Source organism: Bos mutus, chromosome 17 (assembly GCF_027580195.1).
Source record: "Bos mutus isolate GX-2022 chromosome 17, NWIPB_WYAK_1.1, whole genome shotgun sequence".
In the NCBI taxonomy this organism is placed as follows: domain Eukaryota; kingdom Metazoa; phylum Chordata; class Mammalia; order Artiodactyla; family Bovidae; genus Bos; species Bos mutus.
The window spans coordinates 19,161,099-19,178,935 of record NC_091633.1 but is presented as its reverse complement, the minus strand read 5'-3'; the positions used below and the strand labels follow the sequence as shown (position 1 = coordinate 19,178,935).

The following is a 17,837-nucleotide window of genomic DNA, read 5'->3' as shown; positions in this document are numbered from 1 at the left end:
TCACGTGCCCAGAAAGAGGCGGGAGCGGGCCGAGCACGCCCCCTGGCGGTCGGTGGGGAGAGGCGCCGCCGCGACTTGGCGAGCTGAAATTTGGCTTTCCTCATCTTCCTGTCCCCCAGTTTTTCCCTTGCCGCCATCCACTAAGAAGCTGCAGAGCCCAATCTTAGCAATTCTGACTTTCTGAAGGCTTGACAAAATTAAGTGAAGAAGTACAAACTGTTTGATAAAATTCTCTTTGTCAAAAGCAAACTGAATTTTCCGATCTCGTTGATGCACCATACAACTGTCCTCCAAGCTCCTCGCCCGGGGAACTACATGTTGTGTAGATCATTTTAGCTGGCTGGGATTAAATATTACACAGGTTACATTATCTTGCGATTCTTATCACAAAATGTTTCTATCAAACCAGTGTGGTAAAATCCATTAGGATGATTCCACCTCACAGCGACCCTCCACTAGCCCTTCACAAAAGACAGCCGGACTGCATGTCCATCCTGAGGTTTCTGAAGGAAGACATGAAGGAAACCAGCCAAAGGCACTGAGGCAAAAAACTCTTAGGAGGGTTGAATGCTTCTCCTGACCCCACCACACCCTCTTTTCACAAGGCTGGCTGATAAGCATGTGGGTGCCTGCGTGTGTGCTCAGTCCTATCCAACGCTTTGCAACCCCATGGACTGTAGCCTCCATCCTCTGGCCCATGGAATTTTCCAAACAAGAATACTGGAGTGGGTTGCCATTTTTTCTACTCCAGGGGATCTTCATATACACACATCTCAAAAAAATAAAAGGGATTACTGGATGGGACAAACCGTGTTTATTATAGTCTAGGGTTTATAAAAAGAGATTGGAAAACACATGGAATTAGAAAAAAACAATTTAAACAGCAAACACTGGTAAACACAGCACATCTGTAACTACAAGGGGGGCAAATCCAAGTGGAAGTTTGGCTAGGGTACATGGTTTGGGGCACGTACTCAATCGGAGGTCTTTCCAGCTGAGCATGAGAGCCCATGGATAGGAGCACACCCAGTACTGACTCCTGTCAGGACGACCTGGTATCTGTATCCAAGCCAAGCAAATCCAGCCCTGAGGAACCGGAGCATGTGTTCAGCAGAATGTGCCAATGCCCTCTGAAACAGAAGGTGGTCTAGCAGAAACTGTGGAGTCACAGCATTGTAATACGATGACGAGAGAAGGAAAGTAAACAGGGAGTCACTAAGTATCACTTAAACTCACGTTGCCATGTTCAAGAAAGAAAATAAAAGGCAGGCAGGAGGAATCAGCATTTTCAAGAAGCCAGGTCTGCACACCCCGCTGATTCTCAACAGTAATGTCAACACACCTTAGGAGGTTCAATTATGAAAGTCATCAGAGGCTAATTTGCAGGGTCTTTTATTCCAGAAAAGGACCTTTCTGCTCTCAGGTGGGTTACGGAAAGCACCAGGCGTGCTTCCTGGCTTCCGTTAGAGGGAGCTGTGGCCCTGGAGATCCAAATGCTGAGGATGCAATTTCTGTAGCCAGAGCAGCAATGCTGCAATGCAAAAGCAGATGGTGCAGCCTGAGTGTTTGGAAACCTCACTCACTAAAGAATCATGTTCCAGAGATATTGTTAGTCAAACTCAGCACAACTGTTGATTTGTTCTGCCCAACTTTCTATGAGGAGGCTCTAACTCCTGTCCGAGCTTTGGTTTGAGAGGTTCATAGGAAATTCAACTGGGGTGATAACATGATCATATCAATACTGTAAAACTGGGTTTATTTGAGGAAAACAAAAGATTTCTAGAAGAATAAAGTCACATTAGCACCTGCCAGAATAACTCCCGCCCACTTCCTCACCATCCAGAGGAGTCTCATTTCGGGTCACAGCCTAAGCTGCAAGAGATGCTAAACACAAATCAAGTTTTTAACAATGCCTTAGTCCCGAGAGATTGAACTGAGAGGCCACAGCGTTTCCACCACCTCGAAGTTCAGGCGTCCAGTCTCTTTGAGATCCTTGAGCTTCAGGCAGAGAAGAAGAGGAGGAAATGCCCACTGGACCCAGGTCTGGGGCAAAGCAAGATGCTTTCCTGTTTCCATTCCTCAGGGACAGTCATCTTTGCAATGGAATAATGTTGCAGCTGGAAGAAAAAAAAGAAAAGAAAACAGTATGTAAGTTTGGTGGCTCCATTCAGGAAGATCAGAAGTGATCCCTTCTGAGCTCTTCACCTACGTGCTTTCCCGTTCATTCAACACAAACACCCAGTTAATGAAAGACCCAGAGTGACCAGGGCTCCCTTCATCTCCACACCTGCAATCTCAATCCTGCCAAAAAGATTCATCATGAGTTGCTACAGGTAATCTGGAAATTCCCTCCTTCCCCAAAGACCCCACCTCCTGCCTACAGCTTTATGTCTAACAAGCATGCGACGGACATTGCAGTGTGAATGGACACAGATACTTTACCCCAGCAGTCCTTTTCCCGCCCAGCGTGTTGGCACGAGTCTAAGCTGGTGTTTCTCCCCTCTGCGCATCACTGTCACATTCAGGGGCTTCTGAAAGGAAAATAAACTCATTTTATGTTCAGCCTCCTTAGCATTCAAAGAGATTCAGGCTAGAAGGCTGAGATACTGGGGTTGGGTGGGAGGAACGGTTTTTTGGTTTTTGCCCACCAGATTGGTAAAGAGGCTTAAAAAAAAAAAATTCCTTTTATTTATTTATTTGGCTGTGCCAGGTCTTAGTTGCAAGATGTGGGATCTAGTTGCCTGACCAGTGATGGAACCTGGGCCCCCTGCATTGGGAGTACAGAGTCTTAGCCACTGGACCACCAGGGAAGTCCCAGGATGCTTATTCTAAACATAATTTCTGCAACTGGCGAGAATGTGGGGGACATGGCACTCTGGGGGGAGCCAATGGGGCTACAGATTTGGTACCATCCTCCTGGAGAAACATGCCTCCCCAACAGCAGCAAAATCTTTAAAAGGTATCTTTTAAAGATATCTTTTGCAAAAGGACAAGATGATAAATAAACAAAGCATTCATCCCGGACTGTTCAAAAATTTCAAAAACTGAAAACACCCAAAATACCCCTCAATAAGGTATTGTTTAAATATAGTGCAGTGAATAAGTAGGTTTAGTAAAAATAAAACAAAACCAGTGAAGCATGAATCCATCTGAATATATGTCCTAAAAGGTCCCATATGTTATAAATCAACTATATACTTCAGGGACTTCCCTGGGGGTCCGGTGGTTAAGAATCTGCCTTACAATGCAGGGGACATGGGTTCAATGTCTGGTTGGGGAAGCAAGTTCCCACATGCTGAGTGGCAGCTAAGGCTGCTCGCTGAAACTACAGAGCCTGTGCTCTGCAACAAAGTCCCCATGTGTCACAACTAAGACCCCAGGCAGCTAAATAAATTAATTAATTAAAAAAAAAATCACCTCTCCTTCAATTAAAAATAATAGAAATTTTGAGACTTCCCTCGTGGTCCAGTGGTTAAGACTCCTCATTCCCAATGCAGGGAGCTTGGGTTCGATCCCTGGCAGGGAACTAGATCCTGCATGCCGCAACAAAGATCCCAGGTGGCCGCAACTAAGACTCAGTGCAGCCAAATAAATAAATACATATTTTTAAAAATAATAAAGTATACAATTCAGTGGGTTTTAGTATATTCAGAGATTTGTCCAACCATCACCACCTAATTTCAGAGTATGTCCATCACCCAAAAAGGTACCCCGTGCTCATTAGCAACCACTCTCCAGTCCCTCCTCCCCAACCCCTGGAAACCACCTCTCTACTTTCTGTCTCTATAGATTTGCCTCTTCTGAACATTTCATATAAATGGAATTCTAAAATATGTGGCCCTTGTGTCTGGCTTCTTCCACTTAGCACAAATCCCTTCAAGGACTGTTACTGTTACAGCCTATCAGTACACCATTCTTTTCTTATGGTTGAATACACACTATTTTTATTATAAAGAAATATTGTTTTAAGATTTTTTTTCCTTTGAAAATACATGCATTTGATCCAGAAACTCACCTTTAAAAACTTATCTACAGAAACAGAGATTTGTCTACAAGGGTGTTAATTTCCAAGTTTCCATAAAATTGGAAACTCCCTAAATGTCTAACAATAAAATGCTATGGGGTTAAAAAAAGATTTTTTTTTCCAATTCACAGAGCAGACCATGGAAACCCAGATCCGTGATTCTGAGCTCTGGTTCTAGGAGGACCCAGGGCCCTGAGAGTGTGAGACTGCCCCCACCCACCTCTAGCCCATCCCAGCAGTTCAACTTATCTGTTTGATATATTGGAATTCCCCAGGAAATTTCATTTTAAAGAATGAAATTTCTTACAAAATGTTCAATGACTGCCTTTGTAAAAAAGGACTCATGCAGTATTATTAACTAGAGTAACCATGCTGTGCAATATGGAATATAGTAATACTCTCTTGGATATCTGAAAGTTGCTAAGAGAGTAAATCTTAAAAGTGCACATCACACACACAAAAAAACCCTGTAACTACTATGTATGGTGACAGACGTTAACTATACTTATTGTGGCAATCATTTCCCAATATATACAAACATTGGATTATTATGTTTTACACCTGAAAATAATATTCATATAATGTTATATGTCAATTACACCTCAGTGTTAACAAAAACAGATCTTTTAGCTATAAATAGCCTAAGACTATATCTAACTAGAAGAGACAGATTAGAAACCAGTAGCTATTATGAGTAACCACCAAAAAGTGGAAACAACCTAAATGTCCCACGCTGGGAAAATGGATGAAGAGTCTGGGGGTCATTACGCAACGGATTACTACTCAGTGGTGAAAAGGGATGAACTACAGTGCACATGCCAGCTTGGAAGAACCGCAGATGCAGGACGCTGCGTGAAAGTACCAGACTTACAGGACCTTTTTTCAGCCGTGCCACATGGCACGCAGGGTCTCAGTTCCCTGACCAGGGATTGAACCTGCACCCCGTGCAATGGACGCACAGAGTCTTAACCACTAGACTGCCAGGGAAGTCCCTTAAAGGGCTTTACACTATGCAGTTTCACTTATACATTTTGGAAAAGGTAAAGCCACAGGAGTGGAGCAGAGATCCGTGGTTTCCTGGGGATGAGGCATGGGGAGAAGTTAACTACAAAAGGATGAGGCCGTTTTGGGTTGCGGAACTGCGATGTATCTTCATTTGGTGATATTTACATACACATACAGTTGTCAAAACTCACAGTACTATACACTGAAAAGGGTGAATTCTGCTGTGGGTACATTAGGCCTTAACTTAATCAAAGCACCCAGTAGCTCTGAACACCAATGCACAAAGAACCCGTCCCTGGAAGGACACACAGCTGGAAAGCAGCTGCCTTTGGAGGAAAGGAAATGAACCTGGAGGAGAGGGAGGTTTCTCACTGTTTTTTCCTTCTGTTTTTGCCATTAGTAAGTATTACCTCTTCCAGGAGGCAAAAAAAAGAGACACATTTACAACACAAAGCAGTAACAATGAGCCCAGATAACTACAAAGTTTAAAAGTATTGTCACATGCAGCAAGGTACCCAAGAAACATGAGTAAACTCTAACACCCTAGCAAGCTGGGGAGGTGGGGTGGGGAAGAAGGAGTGAAAAATAGACTTTGGTAAAAATAACACAATGTGTCATCTCTAGAAACCTCACTAAGATGATGATGGGACAGTAAAGAGATGACAAAGGTATAATGCCACAATGATAAATAAATGCTTCGAAATTCTTTCCTTCTAGAGTTAAAGCCTAATTCCTTTCCTTTTGAGTGAGGACTGGACTTAGCTGCTTCTAACAAATAGAAGACAGTGGAACTGACAGTGTGAATCTTCAGAGACCGAGTCAGAGAAGGTGCTGCTGTCGGCTCTCTGCTCTCACCTGGACTGCCCACTCTGGAGAAGCCAGCTGCCAGGCTGTGGGGGCACGCGAGCAGCACTGTGAGAGGCCCATGTGCTAAGGAACTGAAGTCTCCTGCTAACAGCCATGTGAATGAGGCACCTTGGACACAGATTTTCTAACCTCAGTCAAGCCCTCAGATGACGGCAACCTCTGCTTACATCTTGATCACAACCTCATTAGAGACCCTGAACCGAAACCACCCAGCTACACGACTCCTGGACACTGCCTGACCCCCAAACTGTATGAGCTAATAGATGCTTGAAGCTTCAAGTTGCTGAAGTTTTGGGGTGATTTTTTTCACTCACCAATACACCTTCTCTGGCAAAGGGTTAAAGGGAAGCAGAGCAGGACAAATGGATTTATTCTAGGGAACCCCAGAAAGGTTCCAAACAAATAGACCAAAGAAACAAAGAATCCCACGTATAAGAATTATATAACAGATGTGGCAATATAAAAGAGTGGGTAAAGTACTAACTTTTCAATACACAATACTGGAACAACTACTATCCATTTGGGGAAAAAAAATATGTCTGGGACCCTGCTTCATACCATTGACAAAAATTAATTTCAGATGAACTATGAATCCAACAGAAATGAAAACATATGTGCACACACAAACTTCTATAGAATGTTCACAGAGGTATTACTCTATAATAATGCCCCCAAAGTGGAAACAACCTGAATATTCATCAACTAATGAATGGATAAATAAAGTATGGCCTATCCATACAACGGGGTACTATTTGGTCATAAAAAGGAATGAAGTATTGACATATGCTACAACATGGATGAATCTTGAAAACACTACATTAAATGATATATATATATCACTTAGTATATATATAAGATATATCACACCATATATGTGTGTGTATATATATACAGTATAAATCACATACTGTAGGATCCTATTTACATGAAATATCCAGAACAAGCAAGACTGTACAGACAAAGAGTAGTTTAGTGGCTGCCAGGGGTTGGTATGTATGGGGAAAATGGGAGTGACTGCTAATGGGAATGAGGCTTCTTTCTGAGGTGATGAAAATGTTCTAAAATTGATTGTAAAAAATAATAAATAAATAAAAATTTAAAAAATAAATAAAACTGATTGTGGTGATGGATGCCCAACTCTACGAACAGACTAAAAATGAGTGAATTATGCATTTTAAATGGGTGACCTGGAAGGTATGTAAATTGCACCTCAAACTGTTATAAAAAAAAAATAATAAAAGATACATGCCAGATGGATTAAAGAAAAGCTAAAAAAAAATAAAAGCACTAGAAGAATTTCTTTAAGCAGATATAAGCCATAAAGTGCAAAACTAATGAGTTTGACAAAAATCAAAATTATAAACTTTCACCTAAGCACAGCCTGAATGAAGGGGTCAGTCAGTGTGGAAATGAAGGCCTGACCTCTAGCAGGGCACCGACACTAGCCGACTGCTTCTTGGCCCGATGCCTGCCAGAAATCAGGGGGATAAGCATTCTAGGCAGAGGGAACAGCCCATGTAAAGGCCCCGTGCGGGAAGGACTGTGCTTGAGTAACAGCCCCTGAGGGCAGCTGGCCGCACCCTGGCCACAGCTCCTGCCCCGACAGTTCCAGGGTCGCTGGCCAGACACCACATAGCCTCCAGCTCACCCCCTCGCTGTGCTGGACCACACTGCCGATGTTCTGCAGCGACTGGAAGTTCTGGGTGTTCACAGAGCCGAACTCTAGAATCTCATCATCCACTTGCAGACCCTAAAGAGAGAAGAGAAAACAGGAAGTCAGGAGAGCGCTTCAGTGTGCTTCTGGTGCTCTTCACCCTCTCAGACAGTCCTAACTTAATGCACGCATTTTCAGTGGGAATCTGCTGTACAGCACAGGGAGCTTAGCTCGGCGGTCTGCGGTGACCGAGAGGGGTGGGATGGGAGTTGGGATGGGAGGGAGGCTTTAGAGGGAGGGGACATATGTTATACGTATGGCTGATTCACTTCATTGTACAACAGAAACACAACGCTGTAAAGCAATTATACTCTGATTTTTTTTTTTAATGAGCATGTTTTCCACCGAGAAGAATGGCAGGCAGGAAGCAAAGAGGTTAGGATTTAGATACACTGGGCAGGGAGGGGCAGCGCATAACTGGGCCAGCTCCTCCAGGGGTTCCTCCAGGCACAGAGTGAGCAAAAGGTGGCCGGCCAGGTCTGCCCAGTGCCTGATGAAAGCTGCCCAGTGCCTGATGAAAGCTGCAGGCCTTGAGGAACATGGGGCAAAGCTCTCTGGGGGTCCTGACCCAGGTGCGAGGGCAAGGAGTGGCAGGCTAATCTGGCTTACTTTGTTCAGGAGTCAACATTTAGACACATTTGCCCTAGAAGGCCCCATTCGAGCAGCCAGGGGCACAACGCTGACCCAGGACAAGAGTGACCCTGTGGTTCTAGAACACAGATCACAGTTCCTCCATCCCTTCTGCAAATACTCGTCACGGGCTGACGACAACTCTGTACCAGATGCTGTGTGCACAGTGGTGGATAAAACATGTAACTCACGGTCTTACGATCACTAAAGATGACTGGCAGGGCCCAATTTCACCTTCTAGAAGCTATGTGTCCTGGCAAAAAGTACTTCAGGGGTTGAGGCTTTTCCCCATGGGTGAAATGGTACCTACTCCAGAGGGTGGCTGTGGAATTCAGCATTAATTGCAGCTCTACATAAAAATCCGTATGTCACGTTCACAGAGGCATTATTCATAATAGCCAGAAAATGGAAACGAATTGATGAATGCATAAACAAAGTGTGATCTATACTATAGATATTGAGTATAGACACCACACTCTACTCAGAAAAAGGAATGAAGGTGAGAGAGGGATAAACTGGGAGATTATACACAACTATATATAAAATAGATAACTAATAAGAACCTGCTGTACAGCACAGGGACCTCTACTCAGTACTCTGTAATGGCCTCTCTGGGAAAAGAATCCAAAAAGGAGTGGATGTACGTATATGTATAACTTCTTCACTTTGCTATACACCTGAAACTAACACAACACCATAAATCAACTATTCTCCAATAAAAAGCTCTAGAAAACGAAGAAGGAATGAAGTTGACATACATGCTCCAACACGGACAGACCCTGAAAACACGATACTAAGACAGAGAAGCCAGACACAGAGGACCACACATTGTATGATTCCATTCACTCGTATATGAAGTGTCCAAAATAGGCAAATTCATAGAAACAGAAAGCAGACCGGTGGGTGTCAGGGGTTAAGGGAGATGGGGGGTTGAGGTGTAATGCCTAACTGGTTTCTTTTCAGAATAATGAAAATACTCTAAAATCTGACTCCTAATTGTTACTACACCAAAAGCCACTCAATCATATATGTACCTTAAATGGATAAAAGTTACGGCATGTGACCTATATCCCAATCACAGCTGTTAAAACTTGTCAAAACACACCAGGCGAGCTCACTTGGCAGGACACGTGTTGCAAAGCAAGGGCTCAGTACGTGGCAGCTATTGTTGTCACTCTCCCGTCTGTTACTCAACACCCAGCGAGAATCAGGCCCAGGAAGAGCACCTCCTTCCCTCTCTTGGGACATCTATCGCCTTCCACCTTGTGGCCCAGGGTTTCCCTCATGGCTCCTTGAGCGGGCAGCACAGCCTCACTCCTGCTGGCCCTCCCTGGTGTCTGCTGCCCTGGAGACAGTGTGGGTCTATCTGTCCACAGTGCCCCAGCCTCAAGGCACCCTCAGGGCGTGGGCTCAAGGAGTCAGCCCTGGCTTACTGCGATGCTGGCGGGGGAGCCGGGGCTGATGCTGTTCACTTTGGCGAAGGCCTGAGCGGGGCTGAGGCCCTGGCTCTGGTCGCGGCTCAGGGCCTCCCTGTGGGCTTCCGCCAGGTCCCGGGCCTGCTTCTCCTTGTCGCGAGCATGCAGCTGGTGCAGGGCGTCTTCTACCTGCTTCATCACCGCCTTGTGGTCATTCTGCAGGCCTGAAGGAGAGTATCATATCAGGGGCCAAGAAAAGACAGCAGAGGACATGAGACGTGCCCCCAACATTCATTCACTAAATATTTAACGAGTGCTTATTATATCCCAGAGGTTGAGCCAGACGCTGAGGACTCATCTACAAACAAGACAGAGGGGCTGCCCTCGTGAAGCCTACAGTCCCGCAAAGAGAGCGGCCAAGGGATGAGTGATTACAGTGACACCTGATGACCACGATGTGGGCTGACCCGCCCACAGGCCCTGACCTGGCTCGTCTAGAAGATCAAGGAAGGCCTGCCAAAGGGAGCACCATTTCAGTGGAGGCCTGAAAGGTGAGCAGGAGGGACTCGTCCAGCGAATCCATGGCCACAAGCTCAAGCGTACACAACGAGCAGCGCCATGAGCAAGCGACCAAGTGAAGCAGGCTGGAGCCAAGGAGGACCTCACTTTTCTCTTAATGCTTCCAGAAGATGCCCCATCTAGCAACACGTGACTGGTGGTGTTCAGCGTGGGAGAGGCAACAGTGAGAACAGCTGGAAACCAGGAGTTTGGGGATGAAGTCCTCTGATTCTTTTCAGTATTGCCAGTTAACTCAAAATGTGTGGAACAAACGCGACAGTCGAGTAAGCTGTCTCTGCAGGCCAGTCCATCAGAGTAGCTAGGATCTGGGTAACTTTTTTTTTTAACCTAAAGACAACTTATACCAAAGCATGCTGCAGATAGAGTCAAGATTCACATAGGTAAAACAGAAGTCATCAAGGGGATAAAGTAGGACTTCCCTGGTGGGCCAGTGGTTAAGAACCCGCCTGCCAATGCTGGGGACACGGGTTTGATCCCTGGTCTGGGAAGATTCCACGTGACGTGGGGCAATTGAGCCCGTCTGCCACAACTACTGAAGCCCACGCCCCTAGAGCCCATGCTCGGCAACAAGAGAAGCCACTGCAGTGAGAAGCCAGTGTACTGCGACGAACAGTAGCCCTAGAGAAAGCCCGAGTGCAGCAACAAAGACACACTGCAGCCAAAAATAAGTTAACTAATTAAATTTTTTAAAAAGTGGGAAGAGTAATGAGATGATAAATTCCCTTCTATTTGATAGGCCCTTGTAGAAATCATTGGTTGCCTAGCTGTAGGAGCATGAAAAGTGGCCCCAAGGAAGAATGTTCACATCCTAAATCCAGACCCTGTGAATCTGCTACTTGACATGGCAAGGGAGGCTGTACAGGTAGGATTAAGTTAAGGGTCCTGAGATGGGAGGCTATCCTGGATTACTCAAGTGGTAGCCCAGTGTGATCACAGGGATCTTTATCAGTGAAAGAGGGAGGCAGGAGAATGAGAGAAAGACGTGATGACAGACTCAGTAATTGGAGAGAAGTGACCAATGGCTTTGAAGATGGAAGGGGCTACAAGTCAAGGAAGGTGGGCAGCTTTTAGAAGCTGGAAAAGACAAAGAAATGAATTCTCCGGAGGGAACACAGCTCTGCTGACACCTTGATTTTAGTATAGTGAGACCCACGTGGACATCTCACTTCTAGAAATTTAAGATAATACATTTGTGACTTTTTTAAGATTTTTTTTTTTTGATGTGGGCCATTTTTAAAGTCTTTACTGAATTTGTTACAATATTGCTTATGTTTTATGTTTTGGTTTTTTTGGCCACAAGGCATGTGAGATTTTAGTTCCCCGACCAGGGATCAAACCCACACCCCCTGCACTGGAAGGCAAAGTCTTAACCACTGGACCACTAGGGAAGTCCCAATTTGTGTGACATTTTAAACCACTACGTATGTGATGATTTGTTACAGCAGAAACAGAAGTCAAATAAACTACCCAACCTCTATTCACTCTCTTAGTTCTTTGATAATAAATACACACATACATACTATACTGTTGTTTAGGTGCTAAGTCATGCTCAACTCTTTACAATCCCATGGACTGTAACCTGCCAGCCTCCTCTGTCCATGGGATCTCTCAGGCAAGAATACTGGAGTGGGTTGCTATTTCCTTCTCCAGGGACACACTATATACACCTATATACATAAGACATTTTATTTAAGATAGCAATACGCCCATTGTGGGGTACATTTCTTGCAGGCAGGGGAGCCTATAAGAGAAAAGCAGAAATTGATGCAGGACGTGGGCATGGGACTTGCAGGACAGATCTTTAACAGGAGGTGTACCAGCTGGCATAGGAGCTTGTGTCCTTCCTACCTTCTTCCTTCCCTTTCTTCCTGCCTGCCACATGGATATGGTGACCCTGAAGATGAACAAGATTTCCTAAGGATGGCAGAGCCTGGGTTTCTGAAGACCAGCCCTGCATGGCCTACCTCCAAATGTCTTTACTGAGGGACTCAGCAATTTTCTGCTTGAGTGTCCATAGTCGGGTCACTATAATTAACAGCAAAACATACTTCCTTACATGTAACTGATTTGATTGGGATTGTAAGCCATATCTGCCTTGGGTTTCTGTTGTTACTGCAATAAAAGTTTCCACAATTAAGCAAGATTCCTAAAAGTAAATGAAAAATGAAACCACAGGACTTCCCTGGAGGTCCAGTGTTGTTAAGACTCCATGCTTCCAATGCAGGGAGCATGGGTTTGATCCCTGGTCAGGGAACTAAGATCCCACATGCCACATGGTGAGGCCAAAAAATAAAACAAATTAAAAAAAAAAAAGGATTTAAAAAAAAAAGAAAAATGAGACTATAACTATATACCCCTAGACTCTATCCCATTCCCATAGTTCTCAGTCCCTCCATGGGGACAAGGAGATGATCCCATCAAGGGAGAGAGAGGAAAGCAGGTAATATGGAATACTGGTGACTTCTTTGTGCCCTATACACCTCCTGCTGCAAGGTAGGGAAACATCCCCAGCCAGGGTCACTCACAGACAATGTTGTGCCTTGCAGTTCGGACTTGGTACAGGTCCACATCTGCCCGGGGGTAGCCCTCGCAGTCCACCAGTGGCTCATTCATCCCGATGCCTTTTTGCTGGAGGGAAGAAACAAGGTCAGAAAGATTTTACAGGTATGAAGTCCTCGAGCCCTCTTTCCCCTGACTGCTCCTCTGCAGTCGTGATAAAGGTGCCAGTGACCACGGCGGCCATGTACTGATCACTTCGCACAGACCAGGCCTTCTCCCAGGCCCTCCCACCACTGCCCTTGCAGGTGGGCACTATTTTTTAACTGACTTTTAACAACACCAGTAATGCGTGGACCCACTCTCTTTTCTGACATTAGAGCAGTACAGATAAAACTAACGACTCCTTTGAGCATCACCCTCAAGGCCAGTTGCTACCTCAACTCCTCCAGACCCTCCTTACTATGGGCAGCTGACACCTGGCTGGTGACCTTGGAGGTTAGAAGTGGGTAAAAACCCCCAAGAGCACCCAGCTGAGGCAGGACTTTGGTTCTCCTGAAAATAAAGAGAGATCTGAAGGGACCTTCAAACAGGCCTTTCATCCCTGGAAGGATACACTGATATTACCAGTTGCCATCTGGGGTAGAGGAAAGGGGTGGCTGGGGACAAGGAAGGGAGAGAGACTTTCCATCGTATATCTTATTGTAAATGTTGAATTTTGACCATGGCAATGTATTCCCTATTGAAAACAATACATTTGTTATCATGTTTTGTTTCTTTCAGCTGTGCTGCATGGCTTGTGGGATCTTAGTCCCCAATGAGGGGCTAAACTCACGCCCTCGGCAGTGAAAGCACAGAGTCCTAACCACTGCATCACCAAGGAATTGCCATTTTCATATTTTTAAAGTCTTTTCCTACCTAAATCAGAGCATGGTGCACAACAGCAATGAATCATATTATATGACATACAGCTGGGTTTTTGCAGACTTTGATTTCAAGTTCAATTCGGCTACACACAAGCTGGGTGTCCTTGGTTAATATGTCCACCTCTCTGGGCCTCAGCTTCCTCAATTATAAAATGGGAACAATGACACTCACCTCACTTCACACCTGTTCTGAGAATTAACTAATTGACCTACATAGGGTGCTTAGCACGGTGCCAGACACAATCACAGAGTGTTGAATAGCAGCCCCCAAAAGATATGTCCCAGTCCTAGCCCCGAGAACGTGAACATGACCTTATTTGGAAAAATGATCTTTGCAGATATAATTAAGTGAAGGATCGCAAGAGATCTTCCTGGATTTCAGGTGGCCCCTACATCCAATGATGGGTATCCTGATAAAAGAAAGGAGAGGGAAAGATGGGACAGAGAGATGCAGAGAGTAGGCCATGAAGACAGAGGCAGGGATTAGAGTGACACTGCCACCAGCCAAGGATGGCCAAGAGCCACCAGAATTTAGGAGAGAGGTAGGGAATGGCTTCTCCCTAAGAGCTCCAGAAGGAATCAAACCTACCAACTCCTCATTTCACACTGCTGGTCTCCACAACTGAGAGAGGATAAACTTCTGCTGTTTTAAGCCACCAAGTTTGTGATCATTTGTTATGATGACCCCAGGAAACTAATACACACAGAAAGTAATAAATGAGGGCTGTAATGATCAGCACAGAAACCAACTGCTGAGTGTACACAGGTTCCAAGAGGAGAGATTCCATTCACGTCTCTCCCTCTCTTTCTGAAAGCCTCTGGGTTACACTTACTGTTTCTGTTCATGGGGAAGGGGGTCTTGTATACTCCCTTAACCCAGGACTCTTTATAGATACGGTATAAATGTGCCAGGGGCTAAATATCTGTATCTGCCTCCTGTCTGCTCACAATGATTAAGAGTTGACTGGCCTTCCTGATTGCAGTAAGGCAATACCGCATCAGAGACTGGTTTCCAAAGTTGGGACCCAGGCCACTGGCAACTCATATACAAGGCATTTAATAACCCTGAATCTAAAATACTTATTCCCTTTCCAATTATCATCAACCCTCCAGTAGTCAAGGAAAAAGTCTCCAACTGGTGTTGGTCTTCATATTATCTCCAGATCACTTGTTATATCTGGGCCTCTCCATTTTTTTTAACAGCTTTATTCAGATATAATTCATACACCATGCAATCCACCCATTTAAAGTGTACAACTCTGAACTTCCCTGGCAGTCTGCTGCTGCTGCTAAGTCGCTTCAGTCATGTCCGACTCTATGTGACGCTACAGACGGCAGCCCATCAGGCTCCCTTGTCCCTGGGATTCTCCAGGCAAGAACACTGCAGTGGGTTGCCATTTCCTTCTCAAAGCATGAAAGTGAGAGTGAAGTCGCTCAGTCATGTCTGACTCTTAGCGACCCCATGGACTGCAGCCTACCAGGCTCCTCCGTCCATGGGATTTTCCAAGCAAGAGTACTGGAGTGGGGTTCCATTGCCTTCTCCGCAGGGAGGCCTGGCGTGCTGCAATTCATGGGGTTGCAAAGAGTCGGACACAACCGAGCGACTGAACTGAACTGAATTGAACAGTACAAGAGGTATACAGACACAGCATCCTGCCTGCAGTAGAAAAATAACTAAGGTGTGAGAAATAGCTGGCATAAACCACTTGAAAGCACAGGTTCTGGATTCCCTAGTCATAAGATCTAAATTTCACCTTGTGACTTCCGCTTTCTGACCCCAGAGTAACATACCAATTTCATAGAGCAGTTAAGAGGATTCCAGGATATAGCATACACATAAACCAGCTCCCTTCAGGCACACAGTCAGCACCCAGTAAAAGGGTACCCTGGCCTCCACATGATACTTCATCTTATAACCATCACCTACATTGCACTTCATCCACCCTATATAGAATGTAATTTCATTTACTCTTCCTCGGCAAATTGATTTGTGGTTTTATGCTAGATGGCTTAAGAAAAACTATCCATTTCGGAGCCAGAGAGACCTGAGAACTAACCCCCTCACAGCCACTTCCGACGTACATGACCCTAGGCAAGGGTTTGCCCCACTCTTGGCCCCAGTTTCCTCCTTATACAATAAGGATAATATGCCTTTCCTGTTACGTTCTTACACCAGTGGCATCAGCATCGCTGGGAATTTGCAGAAATGCAGTAGCTGTTCCCATACACCCGTGCATCACCAGAATCTGAATTTTAACAAGATCGCCAGGTGATTCGCATACACATTAAAGTTTAAGAAGCTCTAAGGTAAAGTGGTTACAGGACATCTGGTAACTGTACAACAACGACTGATGACAGAGATGATTATCACCCTGCCTCTGCAAATGTATTAGTCCTGTGATTTCAGGCAGGTTTAAGTAATGTCTGTTTCTCCATCCCTAAAATGGGGGAAATAATAGAACGCACCTCAAAAGATTGTTGGGAGGATTAAATGCGTTAACCAATGTCAAGCGTTTAACACAGCTCCCAGTGAGGGCTCCATAAATGCTTGCTAGAACATCTATTCGAATCGTTCCTAGTAATTCACGTTATTTGCCTCACTGCCCGGCCTGGGGCCGGGTCAGGAATGCGTTGCGGCGCCTCCCAGGCCGCCCGGGAGCCCAGGTCCCACACTCACGCTCTCCAGCACTTCATAATTGGCTTTGATCTGGGCCTCGATCTCCTCCTTGCGCCGTATCAGTTCCTGAACGTCGCTGACAGTTACGCCACTGGCCTCCGGGGAGCCCCCGCTCTGACTCCCTGCCTTCTCCGACATTGTGCACGTCTGCCCGGGATCTGGAATAGCTGGTTTCCAGGCCGCGGACGCCCGAGGAAACTGTAGCTACGGCTTCCCGCGCGGGCCAAAACACCTCGGCTGTTAGCTGGCGCCCGGAAAAGCAAAAAGGTGTGGTTTTGTCTGTGGGGCGTGGTCACCAGAAGCCACACCCTGCTGGAACACGTGGTCCTGTGGTAACTCTTGGCGGGGAGGTATGAAGACGGGTGGATTCCCAGTCCCACCCAAGCGCTGGCCCAGACCAGGGCATGAAGAACTCTCCCTAGTTAACTCACTTTCTTTTCTCATTCATTCAGCTATGTATTGAGCGCCTTCTGTATGCATGAGGCAGCGCACTGTGCGTGACGCTCCATTTCAGCTCTACATCTACACAGTCCTTGAGGGTTTACAAAATATTCAGATTCCTTATCCCTGGTTTTACAAAGCCTATAAGCGTAGGTTCGAATCCCGGCTCTTGCCTCTTACTGCCAGTAGTGACCTAGATAAATCACTTCACTGAGCCTCTGTTTCCTCATCCGTGAGTTGGTTGGCTATTGATAGCAATCTATCTCATAGTGTTGACATTTTGCAAACAAATATTTATTAAATGCCTCCTTTGTGTCATACACGGTCCTAGGTGCTGGAAGGGCAAAGAAGTGAGCACTGGACTCAGTGCGTCTCATATTAAGGTCTCTATAAATATCAGTAAAAATAGTACTGATGACAACAATAATATCAATACTAATAATTTATCAAACACAACACATTGCACTGTTCTAAGGGCCCTATATGTATTAATTCAACAAGTTTGGGACTCCCCTAGTGGTCCAGTGGCTAAGACTGTGGGCTCCTAATGCAGGGGGCCAGGGTTTGATCCCTGGTCAGGGAACTAAATCCCACATGCCTCAACCAAGAGTTTACATGTGGCAACTGAAGAAAAGATCCTGCATGCCCCAAAGAAGATTTGAAACCCAGCACAGCCAAATAATTCTTTTTTTAATTCAACAAACTCATAAACCAGGATTATTATTACCCTCATTTGACAGCTGAGAAAAATCATCTCAATGACTCACTTGCCCAGCTAGCAAAATAAGCAGCCCCAATTTGAACCCAGCTTAAGCAAAAGGTGACACAACCTCTTAACATGTTCCCGCTGACATTTTGCACTGAAAAAGACACACCATCACGTACCTAGTAGTCAAACATGTTTGCTCTGAATCTAGTCATGAAAAACAAACAGACAAACCAAATTGAGGGACGTTCTTCAAAACAACTTGGCTGAACTCTTAAAAAATGTCATTATTGTGAAATATCCACACAGAAGCTGGGCAATCACCTAGATTAAAGACTAAAGGGACTTCCCTGGGGG

General features: G+C 45.3%; 1 protein-coding gene across 1 annotated transcript; it reads right to left on the bottom strand.

Moving 5' to 3' along the window:
• Positions 1-797: 797 nt before the first annotated feature.
• Positions 798-16,530, bottom strand: PSMD9 (proteasome 26S subunit, non-ATPase 9). Its single transcript, XM_005904697.3, has 6 exons — positions 16,334-16,530; positions 12,760-12,862; positions 9,674-9,879; positions 7,545-7,646; positions 2,443-2,531; positions 798-2,117 (listed from the first exon to the last, which is right to left on the bottom strand). The coding sequence occupies exons 1-6, from the start codon at positions 16,469-16,471 to the stop codon at positions 2,090-2,092; spliced, it is 666 nt and encodes a 221-aa protein (XP_005904759.1). The 5' UTR covers positions 16,472-16,530; the 3' UTR covers positions 798-2,089.
• Positions 16,531-17,837: the final 1,307 nt, after the last annotated feature.

Bases quoted from the DNA above. Each gene is read 5' to 3' on its own strand.
- PSMD9 (XM_005904697.3), bottom strand. From the start codon at position 16,471: ATGTCGGAGAAGGCAGGGAGTCAGAGCGGGGGCTCCCCGGAGGCCAGT. The intron at 12,863-16,333 runs GTGAGTGTGGGA...TCTTCCCTCCAG, and splicing joins ATTATGAAGTGCTGGAGAGC to CAAAAAGGCATCGGGATGAA. The intron at 7,647-9,673 runs GTAAGCCAGGGC...TTCTCTCTTTAG, and splicing joins GCTCCCCCGCCAGCATCGCA to GGTCTGCAAGTGGATGATGA.